General features: G+C 41.7%; 1 protein-coding gene across 8 annotated transcripts in view; it reads left to right on the top strand.

The window, feature by feature from the left end:
- Positions 1-22,303, top strand: part of MDH1B (malate dehydrogenase 1B) — a 39,130-nt gene that overhangs the window by 15,170 nt on the left and 1,657 nt on the right. For 4 of the 8 annotated variants that reach the window (XM_025404469.1, XM_025404471.1, XM_025404465.1 and 1 more), the window contains 5 exons: positions 566-729; positions 3,353-3,492; positions 4,102-4,153; positions 20,612-20,662; positions 22,063-22,131. In XM_025404469.1, coding sequence (XP_025260254.1) covers positions 566-729; positions 3,353-3,492; positions 4,102-4,153; positions 20,612-20,662; positions 22,063-22,131 — 476 coding nt within the window. Of the gene's footprint in view, positions 1-565; positions 730-3,352; positions 3,493-4,101; positions 4,154-4,410; positions 4,504-20,335; positions 20,663-22,062; positions 22,132-22,303 lie in introns of all 8 variants that reach the window. The other 4 variants (XM_025404472.1, XM_025404470.1, XM_025404467.1 and 1 more) reach the window with 2 other exon arrangements.

The raw sequence follows: 22,303 nt of genomic DNA, 5'->3' as shown, positions 1-22,303 counted from the left end.
CAAAATTATTAAATACATTGTATAAAATTACCTTCAGGCTATGTGTATAAGGTATATGTGAAACATAAATGAACTTTGTGTTTAGACCTGAGTTCCATTCCCATGATATTTCATTGTGTGTTTGCAAATATTCCAAAATCTGAAACACTGTGGTCCTAAGCATTTAGCCTAAGGGATACTCACCCTGTAATTCAATGTTTTATGAAATTATTTTGTTTAATGTGTAGGGTACTACTGGTTCCAAGGTAGTGTCTACACAGGATCAATTCTTTGTAATGAAAATAATGGTTCTTGCCATTTTTAGCCACATTTCTGTGTTCCATATTTATAGTATCATATTTTTAGTTTGACATCTTGGGACTCCTTTCTACTACCTTTCACTATTTTTCAATTGACTTTTTTATGGGGATTGAAGACACTTGAGGAAAGACACTAGAAATAAAGTCATATTTCTATTTTGACTGTGTATTAGGTTTCTGATACTTAGTTCCATTGAGCCAGGGAATACTCTTTTTCACTTTAATTCCTCTCTCCGTTGTAAAATTGTTTCTTTCTCTCCTTACAGTGAGTGGATAAAAAGAGAATTTGTGGCAACTCTTAAAAACTTGACTGCCACAGGAAGACAATTTGGAGGCATTTTGGCTGCACACAGTATAGCCACTACATTGAAATACTGGTATCATGGCTCACCGCCTGGGGAGATTGTATCTTTAGGAATATTGAGTGAAGGTAAATCTGGGTTTTTCGTGTCTTGTAAAATCTTAAAACCTATGTCTATGCCTTGTGCTCCTAATTCTGTGTCCCCACCCATCTAGCTCTTAACGTGGTCCATAAGCTGCCTGGACTTTTACAATTTCATAATAATTCATTCATTCAATTATTCATTCAGAAAGTCAACAATATTTTGTATGAATGCATTGGAAATACACATAGGAGTTAAGATGTGGCCTCTGCCTTCAGGAAACCTACGGTGGAATAAACAAGAGCCAGATACATAAACAAAATCTGTTGTTAGGTTTTCCTAGCAAGAGATAAGGGGAAAGCAAGTTCTATTCTAGGCAGGAAGCAGGGGGAACCAGTACAGGCTTCATAAAGAAGGCGACACTCCAGTAAGCCTATAGTATGAGGAGTGTTGACCTGGAAGACAAGTGTGGAAAGAACGCTGGGCACAGGGAGCCATAGGAGCACAGACACAAAGGCAGGAGAGGGACACTTAAGGACCCAGATCTCAGGGTACCAGGCAACACTGGTGATGTGGAAAGGTTGCTCTCCATCCACAAATACTGCATATAAACTTTTACCGCCCTAATGTTTTAATCTGCTAAAAACTATGCAGAAGACTTCTACATTTTTGTTTGTTTGCTTGACATGGAGTCTTGCTGTGACACTCAGGCTGGAGTGCAATGGCGCCATCTCAGCTCACTGCAACCCCCGCCTTCCGGGTTCAAGTGATTCTCCTGCCCCAGCCTCCTGGGTAGCTGGGACCACAGGCGCACGCCACTATACCCAGCTAATTTTCGTATTTTTAGTAGAGACGGGGTTTCACCATGTTGGCCAGAATGGTCTCAATCTCCTGACCTTGTGATCTGCCTGCTTCGGTTTCCCAAAGTGCTGGGATCACAGGCATGAGCCACCACGCCTGGCTGACTTCTACCATTTTTACACAACAGGAAAGAGAATAGTTGCTGTTCTGTCATCTGTAAGGTCTATCTTAAGCATCTCTTCCCTTTGGGTTCTACTTTCTCCCTTAGCAACCTTGTCCACTCCCAGAGCTGCAGACCCGGGCCTCTCTGCCTCTAGCTTCTGAAACATTGTCACCTGGATGTCATGTTGTCACTTCCATCCAACATATACCAAACTGTATGTACTGTCTTCCTTCCCAATTGGTTCCATCTCTTGTATTCTTTATGTTATAAGTAGAACCACGATCTTCCCTATTGTTTCAGTGACACCAGTGCAGGTTAAGGAAATCTCCCCAAATCCCTCATGTCAGAATGAATCTCTGTCTCTCCTCTGTATCCCCACATAGCATTTTGTTCCCCTGTCACAGAGAATATTATAGTCTGCCTATTTTTGATAGTGTGATTAGTTGCATATGTCCTCTTCATTGTGGCACCCTGAGGGCAAAGGCTTTTTCTGGGCCACCTCTTTGCCTCTTCATGGGAGAAGTATTTTATATCCAGACACTCAGTGAATCTTGTTCAACTGAAGTTAAGGTGCATGAACATTGCCATAGTGTGAATTCAGATCAGCAAATTATCTCCTTAGGGAAACAGGCATTTAAAACCTTACCTTTATTTGTAGAAAGAAAGTTTAATTAATCTCTGTAGGATTTATATTCAGAAATAAACAATGCAGTACTTGGGGGAGAGGGGTAGATGATTGTTGTCTGTCTCTGTGAAACCATACCAAACAGGTAAACCCTCAGACCTTGTCTGCCCATAAGGCTAGCTCTTCACACATTAAACAAAATACAGCATTACTTGAGGACCTGGGAAGCCCTCTAAGGAAAAGTCTTTTAGATCTCGGTTTCTTGAATGTCCTCAATGTTTTTTGTTGTTGTTGTTGCTTTTTTGTTTTTGTTTGTTTGTTTGTTTTTGTTTTTTGCCCTGGTGACATTTTTGTTGTTTAGAATGGCAGAAATAATTTTCTGATGTGATTGAGGCACCAGAAACGGGGACAGTTTTGTCTGAATGGTGCTCAGTTAGTAATACATACGGTCAATCTTTTTATTTAGAGCACATCCAAATATAAGTATTTCTGTATATCTTAAAGAAATTAAATGTGTTATTAAATGAAGGATGGCTTCTGCTTAAGATGTAGAAACATGTAAAGGAAATCATCCCACATGAAGCAAACACACACCAAAACACATGGCAAACTGGAGGCTGCAAAGGAATAACCAAATTTCCTGCCTCCCCTCCTTTCCCTTCCCAGTTCCTCATACTCTGGCTGTGTGAGTGCCACAGCAGGCGAGAAGAGTGGAAGGCCAGATGGACAAATGACTTAGGCTCATGGGCTGCATAGGGGTCCACAGAAAAGCCATGCAGACAGACAAAAAGAATACAGACAGGGTTCAAAAGAGAAAGACTGCACTAGCCTCTGGATGAGAGAGAAATACAGATGGCAGAATTGTTAGAACTTAGATAGTTGCTTAGTCAAGCCTTCTAGAGGGAGTGTTTCTGTCCTCCTTGGAGAAGAACTCCCAGAAATTTAATTCCATCATTATCATTAAAAATCCTGTATTATGTTTGTCCTTTTCTACAGTGCTTAACAGAAAAGGTGCATGTTTCTAAGTTCTGCGGTGTTGCTTTGCTTTGTGTTTGCTCTGCTTTGTGTTTGCTCACTGCAGGCCAGTTTGGTATTCCTAAAGGGATCGTCTTTTCTATGCCTGTGAAATTTGAGAATGGAACTTGGGTGGTTCTTACGGATCTCAAAGATATTGAAATAAGTGAACAAATAATGACCAGAATGACAAGTGATCTAATTCAGGTAATGTCAGAATAGATGCAAGGGGACTGACCTTGATAATGATCTTAAACTGATTCCCCTAGGCCAAGGCATATATTGGTTTTTCTATGGATTCAAATTTTTTTTTAATTCCTAAAAGTAATGAGATAATAAAAGTTTGAAAAACATCAGTGAAAGAACATTACTCATTTGGTTATACAATTTCTGGTGTGTTAAAAATATTTGTTCGTTATTTAAAAATGAAGAATCAAAGTGTTTTTCTATTAAAGAATAGTTAAGTTGCCAGATGCAGTGGCTCACACCTGTAATACTTTGGGAGGCCGAGGTGGGTGGATCACCTGAGGTCGGGAGTTTGAGACCAGCCTGACCAACATGGAGAAACCTTGTCTCTATTAAAAATACAAAAATTAGGCGGGCATGGTGGTGCAGGCCTGTAATCCCAGCTACTTGGGAGGCTGAGGCAGGAGAATCACTTGAACCCAGAAGGCAGAGGTTGCAGTGAGCCAAGATTACACCACTGCACTCCAGCCTGGGCAACAAGAGCAAAACTCCATCTAAAAAAAAAAAAAAAGAATAGTTAAGTTAGGAATTGTGGTCATTTAATTCTGTGATTATAAAATTTTTCAACAGGAGAAACTTGTTGCACTTGGAGACAAGATACATTTTCAGCCATACCAATCAGGTAAGCTCTTAGATGTGACGTTTTATTGGACTGCTATTAAAAGAGTATTAACATATTTATTATAACTGAATCACTGTTAATATAAATAACTCCCATTTGTATTTTATCATTTCTAAACTAAATTCATGACAAAATAAACTGTTAAGTTCAATGTGTCCTTTGAAATAAAACATCTCATAAGAATGTTAAAGAAAACACAACTTAAGAACACTATGATCTTATAAATGTTGTAGGTATCATATTTATTAATTTCCTAGGACTACCATAACAAATTACCACAAATTGGATGGCTTAAAAACAACAGAAATTTACTTGTTCACAGCTCGGGAGACTAGAAGACCTGATGTGAGGTATCGGCAGGGCCACACTCTCTCTGAAGGCTCCAGAAAGAATTCTTTCTTGCTTTTTCTAGCTTTGGGTTGCAGTGCTTGCATTCTTGGCTCGTTGCTGCATCACTCCAACCTCTGCTTCTCTCTTCACATGTCTGTCTTTCCTCTGTATATGGCTATGTTTCCAAATCTCTCTCTCTCTCTTTATAAGGATACCAGTCATTGCATTCAGGACCCACCCTAAACCAGTATGATCCCATCTTAAATTGATTGTGTCCGCCAAAACTCTATTTCCCATAAGATCACATTCACAGGTACCAGGCATTAGGATGTCAACATATCTTTTTTTTTTTTTTTTTTTGAGACAGAGTCTCACTCTGTTGCCCAGGCTGCAGTGGTGCCATCTCAGCTCACCACAACTCATGCCTCCCGGGTTCAAGCGATGCTCCTGTCTTAGCCTCCTGAGTAGCTGGAACTACAGGTGCACACCACCATGCCTGGCTAATTTTTGTATTTTTAGTAGAGACGGGGTTTCACTATATTGGCTAGGCTGGTCTTGAACTCCTGACCTCATGATCCACCCACCTCGGCCCCCCAAAGTACTGGGATTACAGGCATGAGCCACCACGCCTGGCCAACTTCAACATATCTTTTTGGAAACACAATTCAACCTACAACACCAGATTTATTTTTAGATAACTTTATTAAAAGCCAACAAATTTCAATAAGCTTATATTTCTTACTGGTATTTTCTCCACTCATAAGAAATAAGGGAGGGCTGACATCTTTTCTTTGCCTTAAAGATGATCTCATCTTAGGTATTGTTATATACATCTAGAAATAAAGCAATTTATTTATGCAAAGGGCTTTAGTCAAGTGTCTTGGAGCCCAACATTCCTTCCTTCTGCTAATGTGTGTGCAGTACCAACTATAAGCTAGTGCTAGGAGCTAGAAATACAGAGGTGAATGAGATAGACCTGATCTTGCCCTCTTGGAACCTGCAGTCCATCAAGGGGCTGGCCACACATTATATAGATGACTGCAGTTGTGGTGCATTGGAGGAGTAACTGCTGGCTGCCATGCTGTCAGAGCTCATGCCTGTGGATAGAAGGGAAGAACCTGAAGCAGGAAAGTATATATCAACTTGTTTGGAAAAACTGTGGAAAAGCTTATGTGGCCAAAGCCAGAAGAGATGGAGCTGAGAGATACAGCCATGAGGAGATGTGAGAGCTACAGAAGATTTCTAGATGGAGAGAACCTGGTCATGTGTGGGATTAGTTTGAAAAACATCCTGGAATAAAGCAAGACTGTTTGCAGAAAGACTGGTATTGGGGGATAGTGCATACAGCCAAGACCAGAGGCAGTAGAAATTTCAGAGATATTTAGGAGGTAGAATTATCAAGACTTGCTGAAGAATCTGATTGGCTCTGGTGAATCCCAACTGGCAACTGGGCAGATTTACTATTGATAAGGGGAAAATGGTAAAAGAACGAGAGAGAGAGAAAGTATGAGAATGTGGGAGGTGTGTGTGTGCATGCATGCCTGTGGATGGAAGAGGAAGAAGCATGGTGCCAGAGTAGAAAAAGCATGAGTTTCATTTCTTACATTTTGATTCTGAAATACCTGTGTGATATCTAAAATGGAAATGTCACATGGAAAACTGCATACTTCTTGGAGCTCAGAAAGATCTGGACTACAGTTGCCAAATGGGGAGTTGTTGACTCATAAATAGAAATGAAGCTATCTGTATGATGGAGATTGTCTAGAGAGAAGGTAAGAGAAGAAAGCCTGGAGGAACTTAGCCTGTCATGGTTAACTGACAGAAGACCATGAGAAAGTGGTGGTCAGAGAGTCAGGATAAGCCCCTGAAATCTGATGATGTAAAAGACCTGAAGGCAGAGGGTGTTTCAAGAACAAGGACTGGTCTACACTGTCAGATGCTACTGGTGTGTTAGATAAAATGAGACCTGAAAAATACCCAATGGTTGTATGACCAAGGTCATTCATGACTTTGATGAGACTGATTTTGTGGAATGGAGAGGGCAGAAATGAGACTAGAGTAGAAAGGAAGGACCTTAGCCTTAGGGGCCAGAGTGTCACTCTGGAGCTGGCATGCTCAGTGCTGTGGGCCAGAGGAATGTGCTATGCACCATGACAGCAGTGGGAAGGGCCCCATCAGGGCTCTGACCTGATAGAAGGGCTTTTGGGAGGAGGTAACATCGAAACCGAGTTATGAGAGGAAGGAAGGCCAACAGTTGGGGGCATGGTAGGGGTAAATGGGAGAGTTGTTCAATTCAGAGAAAGCAACGCATTCAAAGATAAAGAAGAAAGAAAGAACTTTTGAAGAACTGCCAATTTGCTTTATCTGGAAAATAGAGTTTGAGGAATGTCAGGAGGCCAGTAGGTAAGTAGAGGCCTTGTTAAAACCAGTGAAGGACTTTAGGCAGAAGAGAGACAGGAGCAGCTTCTAACTTAAAATGATCACTGTCTGCAATGGGAAGAATGAATTGGAGGGGGAGAGACAAGAAGCAGGAAGACCAGTTCTGTTGCAGGTAGAGAAATGATGAGGACCTTAAGCAAGCAGTGACTGTGGGGATGTAGGGAAAGAGCTATATTTGCAAGAGATACAATTGACAGAACTTGACCAATCTGAGATTGAGGATAAGAGAGCGCTCAAGAGAGTCAAGAATGCCCCTGATGTTTTCAACATCTCAACACATGGTGATGGTGTTATCTGAGGCAGAACTTCCCAAACAGTGGGCCACAAATGAATTGAATGTGTAGAACTCTTGATCTCCTCAGTCCTGGGGGCAGAATCTGGGGCAGCTGGAGTCCCCAAGCTGGTTGCCTCTCCTGTCCTTGTCACTTACTATGTGCTCTGAGTCAGGAAAATGATTGGGAAGATGCAATTAATGTAATGAATACAGGAGAAGGAGCAGACTTTCAAGAGGCATCTAAGTGAAAGTTCTGGTGGGTAACAGACACGTATCTCTGGAGTCCAGGAGAGAGCTCTGGGCTGGACATGGGGACACAGAGTTGTCAGCAACTGATAGTAATGAGAAGAAACTGATAACCATCATGACCTCCTGGAGGAGGACCTGAGTGGTGGGGGAGGGAAGACTTCTGCAGTTCAGGGTCTCTTGTGCCTCTTGGATTTTGTTCCATGTGCATGATATACATATCCAAAAATACAAAGAGATGGATGGATATCTGGATGGTTGGATGTTAAAGTTTAACTACTATTAGAGAGGAGAGGGTGAAGATAGAGGGGGAGTGAGCAGAAGGGTTCTCTGCTCAAGTAGAACTCAAGTGCCAGAGCACAGGGTCAGCTGCAAACTGAAAGTGTCTCTGCTGCTAAGGCCAGAGGAAGGGGAGAAGGTGATGGATGCAGATGCAAGTCAGTGTGTGGAATGGAGGAATGCGGAACCAAACAGGCAGCGGGACCAGGTCCTGAAGGCCAAAGACTCAGGGAAAGGCTGGGCTTCTAAGGAAGGACATGAAGGTTTGAAATATAGGCATGTGTGCATAACGACATTTTGGTCAATGGCAGATGGCATGATACCATAGTGGTCCTGTTGCAGGCCAAAAGAGTGAGGGTCGTGATCAACTCAGTGGAGGCTATATGAGTAAACAGCAAACTGTTCTCATAAATGCAGAATGTTAGCAAACTGACGAACTGCATCTGCCGCCCAGAAGGAATGCTGAGGGCTATCGCACCCCAAGTGCAGTGTTTCTTGTGATTAGGCACATCTGAAACTTGTTAGCTATAATAATGGGAACCTGTGATCAATCAAGCAGCTGACCAACCATTAGCTCCTCCCTCTTCTTTCTACCCAATAAATACGAAGGGCTGTAGATGCTCAGGGCTGCCTTTGCTCACTAGAAGCAAGAAGCCCCCTTCTTCCCCTGACCCCTTCTTTTTCTTTAAAACAAATCCTTTTTCTTTGTCTTCATTTCTATGTTCGTCTTCCTTTGTTCAGTCTGGTAGTAACTGGGGCAAACCGTGGCATGGTCTCATAACGTAATGGAGTTGAGCAATTCCTTCCGCCTAGTGACCTCCTAATGATCCTGACGCTGTGTAGGCCTAGGCTAATAATGTATGTGTTTGTGTCTTTGTTTTTAACAAAAAAATTTGAAAAGAAAAAAGTAAGTTTTAAAAATAGAAAAAAGCTTATAAAAGGACATAAAGGATCTAAAGAAAAAGGATATAAATAAAAAATATTTTTGTATAGTTGTACCAGGTGTTTGTGTTTTTAAGCAGAGTGCTAATACAAAAGAGTTGGTTTTTAAAAACATAAAAGCTTAAAAATACAGTAAGCTAAGGTTAAGTTATTATCAAAGAAAGAAAAAAAAATTTCAGTGTAGCCTAAGTGCATGGTATTTATCAGTCTGCAGTAGTCTACAATAATGTCCTAGGCCTTCACATTCACTCACCACTCACTCACTGACTCACCCAGAGCGACTTCCAGTCCCACAAGCTTCATTCATGGTAAGTGCCCTATACAGTTGTACCATTTTTTAATCTTTTATGCTGTTTTCTTTTCCTATACCTTTTCTGTATTAGATATGTTTAAATACACAAATACTATTATGGTTACAATTGCCTACAGTATTCAGTACAGTAACATGCAGTGCAGGTTTGTAGCCTAGGTGTATAGTAGCCTATACTATCTAGGTTTGTGTAAGTACATTCTCTCATGTTCATGCAATAACAAAATTGCCTAGCGATGCATTTCTCAGAATGTATCTACCATTATTAACTGACACATGACTGCAACTGTTAAGAGGAAGGGAGAGACACAAAGCAGAAAAAAATATAATTTTTTTCAGAGTTAAGGGCTCAGTGGAAGTTAGGGACCATCAATTTGTAGTGCCTGCAATGTATGATTGTGTGATTCCTTGCAAAGATGCTCAGCTGCCTGGATGCAGGAGCAGAAACCTAGATGCATGATTGTAGTAAACCCCAAAATATTAGAGTATACTGCTACCCCCTGCTTAGAATAAATGCATTTAGAGTAAAAGTAACCCCACAACGTATTCCAACAAAATTTTGAGTTCTTCCATGTTGACTTTATTTGGAGTAGCAAATTATTTCCAAAAAGTTTTTATTTTTCTCACATTTGTGCACGTGCTTTACTGGTGCCTAAAATAGGTGCTAAGGTGACTTTGGTTATCCACATTGAACATGAGAGTGGAAAATGAGTCCAGTTCACTTAGCATTTGGGAACAAAGAAGGTGAGGCAAAGAAATCGAAGGCCATTGCAAGAAAGCAGATGAAGTGATAGACTATGGGGGTCTAGATTGGATAAGGAAGGAAGTAATAAACAGAAAAAAAATAAAAGAATCCAAACAAAGGGGATATTGAAACTATTTAACAACCAGTGTGGGTACAGATCCCAACCAATTGAAACAGTTGCTGCCTTTCAGAATGGACTAACTCATCAAAATCAACTGCAGGGGACAGAGTGGGTGCCATTGGTCCAGACCATAGAGGGTTGAGTAAGGTGAAAGTACAGGAAGTTGGGGAGGAAGGACAGAGAGAGGGTGGGGTTTGGGAATTCAGAGGAGGTTCTGGCTGATGGCCAAGTCACCAGGAGTGGGCCAAACCAAAGCCCAGAGGAGGCAGGAAGGTGGAGGTGCAGGCACAGAGGGATATGTAGAAGTCCAATTGGCCATTGATTTTAACTCAAATTCTTTTATTCTCAGAATGTAGAGGCCCTCTGTGTGGCTTCCTATACTAGGCAGAATAGAGCTTCAAATTCCTTTTATGGGAGTGGGCCACAAAACAGTCATTCTAAAATTGACTCCATTGACTTGTAGTTAGTCCTAACTGTCCCATATATACTTGCATTATAGAAGTTTTGTGACAGACAAAAAAAAGACTTGATTTTATGCTGTGTTTTTATTAACAAAGGTCAAGGTGTGTGTGTGTGTGTTTGATCTTAACTCTGTCACCTTTGGCTCTTGCCCCTGCAGAGAAACACTCTTCCAGATATTCCAAAATCAGAGACTCTCACAGTGTGGAGATCTCTGCTTACTAACATATCAATGAGATTATTCTTGTGTGAGGCTTGTTTAATCTCTTCAATTAATGCAATAATAAATTTCCTGATTTTAGAAACTGAACTACGTAAAAAAGATAAAAGGATCTCCTTACCCATCACAGATGACAGCCAGAAAGAACAGGTCTCAGATGGTAGGTACACTTACACTCAATTTTTTAAACTGCCCTTTTTATTCAAGGGTTAATAGTACATTGCAAAGAAAGAAATTTGATCACCCACCAACCATAAAGTGGGACTTAAGTCATCCTGTATTCACAAAATAGGATTATATTTAAAATCTGTTTAAGTCTTTGGAGAAAATTACCAGATAGTCACTGTGCACCTTCTATCTGCTGGTCACTGTGAGAAACACTGGGGGCACAATAAGGAAGTGATGGCCCCACTCACTGGGGAAAGAAGCCATGAGAATATGAAAAGGTAAATGCCAAGACACACAGTGAATTAAATGGCTTAATAAAACAAGGGAAGACAGGTCAAAAGGAAGGAAAGTACATAATAAGTAGTCTAAAAACTCACATGAAAAGGAGAAAGCCTGTAGAGAGGAGAAAATGTAATTGTATCTTGAAATCTAGTTGGGACCTACGATGGCTAAAGATCTAAAAATGGGCGTTTCTTCAGAAACTGAGCTAGTTCAGTCACAGAATATGAAAAATGTCTGGAGATCTTCTGTACAACAATGTGCATGTCTTCCGAATACAATGTCTTCCAGATGCATATAGGATGGATGAGGCTGGAAAGGTAGGTAGGGGCCATCTGTTGTTTGGCTGAGTGGTTAGTTAGCAATATGACTGATGAATGCTGGATGATGGCACTGTTGATGAAAAGAGTCAAACTCTGTAAGATATTTTAAGAGATTTATTCCGAGCCGAATATGAGTGACCATGGCCCATGATAGTCCTCAGGAGGTCCTGAGGACATATGTCCAAGGTAGTCAGAGTACAGCTCAGTTTTATATATTTTAGGAAGGCATGAGACATCAATCAAATACATTTAAGAAATACATTGGTTTCATTCAGAAAGGCGGGACAAGTCAAAGATGTAGGTGGGGCGCCTCCAGGCTATAGGTAAATTTAAACATTTTCTGGCAGACAATTGGTTGAGTTTGTCTAAAGACCTGGGATCGGTAGAAAGGAATGTTTAGGTTAAGATAAAGGATTGTGGAGATCGAGTTTTATTGTGCAGAGGAAGCTCTCAGATAGCAGACTTAGAGAGGGCAGGTTATAAATTGTTTCTTATGAGACTTTAAAGGGTGCCTGGCTCTTAGTTGATTATCTCCTGAATCTGGGGAGAAAGGAAGGAAAACAAAGGGGAGAGGAGATTCTCTATAGAATGTGGATTTTCCCGCAAGAGATTTTGCAGGGCAATTTCAAGGTCTGGCAAGGAAATATATTTTGGGGTAAAACATTTTGATTGTCTTCCTTGTCATGGCAGAGTCAGATTGGAAAGTAAGTCACGATACACAGGGTTAAATATCTGATGAGAATTTATGGTTTATAGGGCATGACTCTCAGACCCCTTAGAAAGGAATTTAGGTGGCCAGGCACAGTGGCTCATGCCTATAATTCCAGCACTTCTGGGAGGCCAAGGCAGACAGATCACCTGAGGTCGGAAGTTTGACACCAACCTGATCAACATGGAGAAATCCCGTCTCTATTAAAAAAACAAAAAAATTAGCTGGGTGTGGTGGCACGTGCCTGTAATCCCAGCTACCCGGGAGGCTGAGGCAGGAGGATCACTTGAACCAGGGAAGCGGAGGTTGTGGTGAGCTGAGATCACACCATTGCACTCCAGCCTGGGCAACAAGAGCAAAACTCTGTCTCAAAAAAAAAAAAAAAAAGAAAAGAAAAAAGAAAAGAAAGGAATTTGGGCAAGATAAAAAAAATCAGAGCTTAGTCCTCAGGACAAAGCACAAAATAGATGGGGTCAGGCTTAGAGAATTAATCCAGCTGTAACATGAGCCCTGTAGGGGATTATCAACAGCCCAAATCACTGTCCTGACAAGCGTGGTGAACTCAGTCCCACCTAGACAGTGTCTCTCTAGATATCTGAGTGGCAGCACTATTATTGCATTGGCCCAATTGGTGTTAAGCACCACTTAAGATCTCAGGGCACCAAGGCCCTTGTCAGAACTGAGGAAAACTGTAAGATCTGTCACGAAGGAGATGGCAGCTTTCCAGGGTGGAGGAAGAGAAGCCAAATTGTAGAGTGTGTATTCCTGAGACTACTCGCATCAGAACAGTTTAAGTTGCTAATTACAGTTTTAGGTTCTTAGACCTCTACCTGAACAAAGCTTATGCAGATTAAAGAACTTTAGTTGTGATAAAAGAGAGAAAATGGGGTTGATTTAAGGTTGTTTTGCAGACCATTTGTTGAATAAGCATAGAATCAAATATAACCAATTACAGTGTTTTCCACATTTTGAGAAACATTTCCATATGCTTAGGTGGATTGTAAAAAACATACAGTGATTAATGAAATCAATTTAATCACTAGCATTTTTCTCACTGAAATAGAATGAAATTGATAAGAAAACAGTAAGGAGACCAGATTTTTTTCCCCAATGAACTAGAATAGAATAGAAAGAAAAAGGCAACTAGAAAAAACAAGAAAAGGGTAAGTAGGACTAGATTAGTGTATTAGTCAGGGTTCCCTAGAGAGGTAGAACTAATAGGATATATAAATATATATAATATATAATTATATATTTTATAATATATAATTATACATTATATATTTATAAATATATAATGTATAATTTATTATATATTATATATCAATATATATTATATATATATAAAGGGGAGTTTATTAAGTAATAACTTACATCATCAAAAGGTCCCACATGAGGCTGTCTGCAAGCTTGAGGAGCAAGGAGAGCCAGACCGAGTCTCAAAACTGAAGAACTTGGAGTCCAATGTTTGAGGGCAGGAAGCATCCAGCATGGGAGAGAGATGTAGGCTGCGAGGCTGGGCAGTTCTCACCTTTTCACATTTTTCTTCCTGCTTTATATTTGCTGACAGGTGATTAGATTGTGCCCACCAGATTAAGGGTGGGTCTGTCTTCCCCAGCCCACTGACTCAAATGTTAATCTCCTTTGGCAACACCCTCACAGACGCACCCAGGATCAATACTTCGCATCCTTCAATCCCGTCAAGTTGACACTCAGTATCAACCATCACAAATTCACCCCTTGTCAACTTAAACCCATACACATCTCCTGAGATCATACATAATCTTCAAATAAAGACAATAATAAGGTCATAATTATGCCTAACATAATACAACTATCCTTCATACAACTGGAAACGCACTAATTTCCAACCCAAATACTGTTACATAAAGTTAACAATACTTAAAATGGTAATATGAAGTCAATAAATCTTATTTCACATGATAAAACAAAAGGAAATAAAATGAAGATATTTTCTAAGTGTATACATGCACAAACATATTTTTAACAAAAGGAGGAAACACTCATGACATTTACAGTCCTCATTTCTGCAGGTGGTCACATGGTTGTAGCTGGTATTAATGACTATCTTCTACTACACATTCTATATTCTCTTTGCCTTCAGCAAGCACCTCAGCAGGTCGTAGTTTTTTCCCTGGTGGAGCGACCCAAGCCTTCATTCCTGAGGGGTCTGGACCATTTGTAGTCCTGCCTGGATTGGGCTATTGTAGTTTCCCACTGGCCTTAATCACAGGGCATAGTAATACTAAGATAGGCCCTAATGAATCTCCTGTATTCCATGCATACTCTTCCTTACCTCCATTATGGAGTAGTAAACTGATTTCATCTTGATAGTCTGGGTCAGTCACCCCAGCTAACACTGTAACTCCTTTCTTAGCCTGTTGACTGAAAGGTAGGAGGAGCCCAAAGTGTTCAGGTGGCAATCTTAACTTCCAGTTTAATGGAATGGTTGTATCTCCTGGTGACAGTGTTCTTCCCTCTAGAACTAAGACCTCTAGGCCAGCAGAACATAATGTTGCAGGAATAGGAAGCAAAAATGTTGCTAATGGATCACTAGAGGTGACGGTGAGTTGTGCCACTTCCACTTCCACCCCTTGATTCCTAGACCTGTGATTCCTGGCTATGGGAGAAACAGTATCATATATTGGACGCTGATTCAGATCATACACGGCCTTCTGGAGAACTTTGCCCCAGCCCTGCAAAGTATTGTCACCTAGTTGGCATTGTAACTGTGACTTCAAAAGGCCATTCCACCGTTCTATCAATCCAGCTGCTTCAGGATGATGGAGAACATGGTAAGGCCAGCGAATTGCATGAGCCTGAACACACTGCCCCACTTCTTTAGCTGTAAAGTGAGTGCCTTGGTCAGAGGCAATGCTGTGTGGAATACCATGCCAGTGGATAAGGCTTTCCATTAGTCCATGGATGGTAGTCATGGCAGAAGCATTGTGTGTAGGATAGGCAAACCTATATTTGGTGTAAGCATCTATTCCAGTGAGGACAAACCTCTGCCCTTTCCATGAAGGAAGAGGTCCACTATAATCAACCTGCCACCAGGTAGCTGGCTGATCACCCCGAGGAATGGTGCCATATCGAGGGCTCAGTGTTGGTCTCTGCTGCTGGCAAATGGGGCATTCAGCAGTGGCTGTAGCCACATCAGCCTTGGTGAGTGGAAGTCCATGTTGCTGAGCCCATGCGTAACCTCCATCCCTGCCACCATGGCCGCTTTGTTCATGGGCCCATCGGGCAATGACAGAAGTGGCTGGGGAAGAAGGCTCAGTGGTGTCCACAGAACAGGTCATCCTATCCACTTGATTATCAAAATACTCCTCTGCCGAGGTCACCCGTTGGTGAGCACTCACATAGGATGCAAATATCTTCAGTTTTTGACCATTCAGAGAGGTCCATCCACATACCTCTTCCCAAATTTCTTTGTCACCAATTTTCCAGTCATGCTTTTTCCAAGTCCCTGACCATCCAGCTAAACCACTGGCTACAGCCCATGAATCAGTATATAATTGCACATCTAGCTATTTTTCCTTCCATGCAAAGTGCACGTTACACTGCTCAAAGTTCTGCCCACTGGGAAGATTTCCCTTCACCGCTGTCCTTCAGGGATGTCCTGGAAAGGGGCTGTAGTGCTGCAGCTGTCCACTTTCGGGTGGTGCCTGCATCTCGTGCAGAACCGTCCGTGAACCAGGCCCTAGTCTTCTCTTCCTCTGTCACCTGATCATAGGGAACTCCCCATGAGGCCATCAGTGCAGGCTGGGGAAGAGAAGGCAGGGTGGCAGGAGTGGAGACCATGGGCATTTGAGCCACTTCCTCGTGGAACATACTTATGCCTCCAGGACATACTTGAGCCCAATCACATATATACCACTTCCATTTGATGATGGAATGCTGCTGAGCATGACCCACTTTATTGCTAGATGGGTCAGAAAGCACCCAGTTCATGACAGGCAGTTCAAGTCACATGGTGACTTGATGACCCATAGTCAAATGTTCAGTTTCCACCAAAGCCCAGTAACAGGCCAAGAGCTGTCTCTCAAAGGGACAATAGTTATCTGCAGAAGATGGCAGAGCCTTGCTCCAAAATCCTAGAGGCCTCTACTGTGATTCATCTATGGGGGCCTGCCAAAGGCTCCAGACAGCATCCCTATCTATCACTGACATCTCAAGCACCATTGGATCTGCTGGGTCATATGGCCCAAGTGGCAGAGCAGCTTGCACAGCAGCCTGGATCTGTTGCAGAGCCGTCTCCTGTTCTGGACCCCACTCAAAACTGGCAGCCAGCCTTTCAGGTCACTCAATAAATGAGTGGAAGTAACACACCCAAATGAGGAATGTGTTGCCTCCAAAATCCAAATAGGACCACTAGGCATTATGCCTCTTTCTTGTTTGTAGGAGGGGCCAAATGCAGCAACTTATCCTTCACCTTAGAAGGAATATCTCCATAGACCCCACACCACTGGACCCCTAGAAATTTTACTGAAGTAGAAGGTCCCTGAATTTTAGTCAAATTTATTTCTTATCTTCCGGCATGTAAATGTCTCACCAATAAGTCCAGTGTGTTTGCTACTTCTTGCTCAATGGATCTAGTCAGCATAATGTCATCAGTGTAATGAACCAGTGCGATATCTTGTGGAAGTGAAAAGTGATCAAGGTCGCTCCGAATAAGATTATGACACAAAGCCTGGGAGTTGATATACCCCTGAGGTAGGACAGTAAAGGTACATTGATGGCCTTGTCAACTGAAGGCAAATTGCTTCTGGTGGGCCTTATGGACAGGAATGGAGAAAAAGGCATTTTTCGAGTCAATGGCTGCATACCAGATACCAGGAGATGTGTTAATTTGCTCAAGCAATGAGCATCTGGTACAGGCAGCTGCAACTGGAGTTACCACTTAGTTAAGCTTACGATAATCTACCGTCATTCTCCAAGATCCATCTGTCTTCTGCACAGGCCAAATGGTAGAGTTGAACGCGGATGTGGTGGGAATGACCACCCCTGCATCTTTCAAGTCCTTGATAGTGGCACTAATCTCTGCGATCCCTCTAGAGATATGTTATTGTTTTTGATATACTATTTTTCTAGGTAGAGGCAGCCCTGATGGCTTCCATTTGGCCTTTTCCATCATAATAGCCCTCACCCTACCAGTCAGGGAGCCAATGTGGGGTTTCTGCCAGCTGCTAAGTATGTCTATGCCAATTATGCATTCCGGCACTGGGGAAATGACCACAGGATGAGTCCAGGGACCCACTGGACCCTCTGTAAGTCAGACCTGAGCTGAAATTCCATGAATTACCTGACCTCCATAAGCCCCTACTTTAACTGGAAGACCACAATTATGTTTTGGATCCCCTGGAATCAATGTCAGCTCAGAGCCAGTGTCCAGTAGTCCTTGAAATGTCTGATTATATCCCTTTCCCTATTGCACAGTTACTCTGGTAAATGGTCAGAGGTCTCCTTGGGGAAAGATGGGAGAAAGATTCACTGCATAAATTGTCAGTAATGTAGTGGGGTCCTCCCTCAAGGGGGCTCGGTCTCCCCTTCATTCAAAGGGTTCAGGGTCTGTAAACTGGCTCAAATCTGGAAATTGATTGAGGGGCCATGATTCTCTGTTTTATAATTCAAATGAGTCTTTTATCTATTCAGCCTAGAAGTTTTCTCCATATATAAATTAAGTAGGAATGCAGTAGGCTTCCTGTCAATTTCACTTCTAGGAACACCATGATTAATTAGCCAATGCCAGAGCTCTACACAAGTCAGACTATTCTGATTGCTGCTTTGTCTCTGCTGTCCATTATGGCAGTTATACCCACCTTAGCTTTTTTTTTTTTTTCTTTTGAGATGGAGTCTGGCTCTGTTGCCCAGGCTGGAATGCAGTGGCATGATTTCAGCTCACTGCAAGCTCCGCCTCCTAGGTTCACGCCATTCTCCTGCCTCAGCCTACCAAGTAGCTGGGACTACAGGTGCCTGCCACCATGCCCAGCTAATGTTTTGTATTTTTAGTAGAGACAGGGTTTCACCATGTTATTAGCCAGGCTGGTCACAATCTCCTGACCTTGTGATCCACCCACCTCGGACTCCCAAAGTGCTGGGATTACAGGTGTGAGCCACCGCGCCCGGCCCCACCTTGCCTTTGATGGTTAGTTAAGTGCCACAACTTGGCCCCTGCCACCTTGGGATCCAGTTATTCCCAATGTATTTAGGTTTTGTAGTTGAGTGACTATGGTTCCCACTGTTAGATCTGACATACAGAGTAGAGCAATTACGGGGCTCTTCAAAGATGCACGTGCTACCCTCACAAATCTATTTCACAAGGCATTGGTCAAGGGTATATCTTCTGTACCCTCACAGCTGGGATGAGTAGGTCTAAAGTGACTAATCCACTCCACCATGCCAATCTCCTTAAGCCTTTGGATCCCTTCCATTAAACCAAGGGAGATCAGGCATTTCCATCTCACTCACAGTGGGCCATCTTTTAATCCATATTTCAGCTAACCAAGCAAATAAACTACTAGAACCTTTTTTAACTTCCTGAGCTGCAACATTAAATGCAGAGTCCCTACTTAGTGGTCCCAAGTCAATAAATTCAGCCTGATCCAACTCTATGTTCCTTCCACTATTATCCCATACCCTTAATATCCATTCCCATGCCTGTTCTCCAGATTTCTGTTTATATAAATTAGAGACATCAACTGGGTGCAGTGGCTCACGCCTGTAATCCCAGCACTTTGGGAGGCTGAGGCAGGCGGATCACAAGGTCAGGAGATCGAGACCATCCTGGCTAACATGGTGAAACCCTGTCTCTACTAAAAAAATATATATATAAAAAAATTAACTGGGCTTGGTGGCAGGCACCTGTAGTCCCAGCTACTCAGGAGGCTGAGACAGGAGAATGGCGTGAACCCAGAAGGCGGAGCTTGCTGCACTCCAGCCTGGGTGACTGAGCAAGACTCTGTCTCAGAAAAAAAAAAAAAAAATTAGAGACATCAAGCAGCTCTTTTTGAGTGTAGCACACTTCTTCATGGGTCATACTCTCAATCTCACCTCTAGAGGCCCACTGAGACTTTAGTTATAGGTCTAGAAGCAAACAAGGGTGTTAGGGGTGGCTCCTGAAGAGAATCAACATTATCTTGCCTGGCAACTGCCTCAGGGGAGGCCATCACTCTTGCCTCAGGAAGCACACAGGGTTTATCTCCTCAGACAAAGGTGGAAAGACTGATGACAGCATGGGTCGGGGAGGGGATGTTGCCGCTACTGGTATGGGGAAGCTGTTCCTTCTGGCAAAAAAGTTCATCAGAGTTTACAAACTCAGTATCCCCAGCTTCATCAGGGTTCTCCCACATGTCTCCTTCCCAAGTTGCAGGGTCCCATTCTTTTCCAATTAATGCCCTCACTTTAACAGGAGACAATTGGAAAGGCTGTGCATGCACCTTTCACTGCACCTTTCAGCCACTCACATGATAAGAGCTTGTGTCTGTTTTTCCACAATTTCAGCTATTTCTCTACAGGAGATAAGACTCACTTAGGGCAATCTTTGCAGATTTGAGGCTCAGTATCTGCTTCTGTAGCCAGGAGACAGAATCTCTGAGTTCATCATTTTCTTTCATCACTTTGTCTACTGAACTTAGGAGCAACTAACCAGCTTCATTATGTTCCCTTGTTCACCACATATGGTCAAAGGTATTATGTATAGAGTCATTAAACTCCCTGCCTCTCATGAGCAGTGAATCAGGAGTGTCAAATGCATTTATTTTGTGTAACTCATTAAACAGTTCATGCCAAGGACTATCAGTGTTCTCCATACTATTAGAAGTAGAGTCCTTAGCATTTGGGGGTCTAATCATACTAACCAGCCAACTCCAGAAACCCAAAAACCAACAAAAGAACTCCATCCTTAATATTCTGTTTCTCTAGAACCACTCCTGGTACCAAAATCTATATAGTCAAGGTTCCCTAGAGGGACAGAACTAATAGGATACATCTGTATAAATAAAGTGGACTTTGTTAAGTATTAACTTACATGATCACAAGGTCCCACAATAGGCTGTCTGCAAGCTTGAGGAGCAAGGAGAGCCAGTCCACATCTCAAAACTGAAAAACTTGGAGTCCAATGTTTGAGGGCAGGAAGCATCCAGCATGGGAGAAAAATGAAGGCTGGGAGGCTGGGCAGTTCTCACCTTTTCACATTTTTCTTCCTGCTTTATATTTGCTGACAGGTGATTAGATTGTGCCCACCAGATTAAGGGTGGGTCTGTCTTCCCCAGCCCACTGACTCAAATGTTAATCTCCTTTGGCAACACCCTCACAGACACACCCAGGATCAATACTTTGCATCCTTCAATCCAATCAAGTTGGCACTCAGTATTAACCATCACAATTAGAAAAGGATAAGTATTATTTCATGTAATTTTGTTTCATTAATATGTACACAAATGTGCACACTGGACTATAATGTAAAATATGTCTTTTATTGTGGGTCATAGTCACTGAAGTTTGAAAAACATTGACTTAGAACATCTCATGACCTAGTCAGGTTGTTGGTTATATTCTAAATCCAGCATGTTTAATTTAATTTTGATTTCAGAACATAAAGATCTAGTCCCTCATGAAGAAAAAAATCCAGTTATGTCAGACGGTAAGTCAGTGGGGTTATAAACAGTGTCTATATTGCTAATAATCATGACTCATATTGTCCAGTTGTTAGGGAATAATGTTATGGCCTAGCAACCAAAGCAAGTCTTAAATAACTTCATATGCTTCACAGACACTTTGAAATGGGCACAAAAATGTCAACTTTTTTTTTTTTTAATCACTCAAACTGCTTCCTTGTCATATTCACCTCAAACTCTCCCAAAATACTCTTAACTTCAGCTCCAGTCCCTTGTGTCTGTTGCTTCTCACCTTTCCCTTTTCTTCTCAATTCTTTATTATGAAGCCCAAAATAACCAATATGGCAAGACAGCATCTTTCTCAGAAGACAGGTGAGAGGAAGAGACTGAGAAGGCCAAGTTAGAATTCTCCTTAACAGGGAAAATCTGGGAATTTTTGTCTCATTATGTGTGTATATATATCTCATCATATATATAATTTATAATGTATTACATAAATACACACACACACATATGCTGTTGACCCATGAACAGCATGAGTTTGAACTGTGCAGGTCCACTTATTACGCAGATTTTCTTCCACCTCTGCCATCCCTAAGACAGCAAGACCAACGCCTCCTCTTTCCTCCTACTCCTCCCCAGCCTTGTCAACATAAAGAAAATGAGGATAAAGAACCTTATCATGATCTATTTCCACTTAATGAATAGTAAATATATTTTCTCTTCCTTATGATTTTCTTAATAACATTTTCTTTTCTCTAGCTTTTTATTGTTAGAATGCAGTATATGATACATATAACATACAAAATATATGTTAATCAACTGTTTTGTTATCGGCAAGACTTCTGGTCAACAGTGGGCTATTAGTTAAGTTTTGGGGGGAGTCAAAAGTTGTATGTAGATAATTGATGACACAGAGGAATGGTGTCCCTAATCTCCAGATTGTTCAAGGGTCAAGTGTATACATATAATGTGAGTGCTTGCACATATTTATGTAGAGGACTGTATTTTTTCTAAAGCTGCCTATACAAACCGTATATCCAAAAAATAATAATTTAGTCTGTTTCCATTTTTACAACTTCACCTGAAACTGTCTATTTAGAAGGAAGCTAGCAATCATTGAGAAGTTGCCTAGTGGTTTATGGGGGCCAGGGAAGGAGGCTTCATAGGGATGTTGGTAGAAAGATGCTATACTGAGCAGTTGACTGAACATCTGCTTGTTCATATTGTCCACTCAGAACATGGATAAGTCATCATCATGGTTGAGACTTTATATAACAGTGGTCTGGCATCTTGTAACTCCTAGGAGAGCAATGCATTCAGAGAAACTTCAGAGTGGAAGGAACAAGATAGAATAAAATGAAAATAACTGCAAAAATTATTGCGCTTTACATAGTAAAAACTATTCTTTTAACTCTATTTGCAGCAGCAGATTTTCTAAATCAGATTCCCCAAACCACCTTTGAAAAGCCACAGAGTCTTGAGTTCCTAAATGGTAGGTGGTAGACAAAACATTAACTAATATTTTCTTGTTCTACAAGTGGAACTGGGTAGTAGAGGATCAAGTTTCCTTGCAATACTATTCTTGTCAAACCCTCCCCACTTCCCACATTCCCCAGGGACCCAGCCTTGGTTGCTTACTCTCCTGGATCCTAGCTTCCCACTTT

Source organism: Theropithecus gelada, chromosome 12 (assembly GCF_003255815.1).
Source record: "Theropithecus gelada isolate Dixy chromosome 12, Tgel_1.0, whole genome shotgun sequence".
Classification (NCBI taxonomy): domain Eukaryota; kingdom Metazoa; phylum Chordata; class Mammalia; order Primates; family Cercopithecidae; genus Theropithecus; species Theropithecus gelada.
Note: the sequence above shows the minus strand (reverse complement) of the source record. Positions and strands in the feature narration are given on the sequence as shown.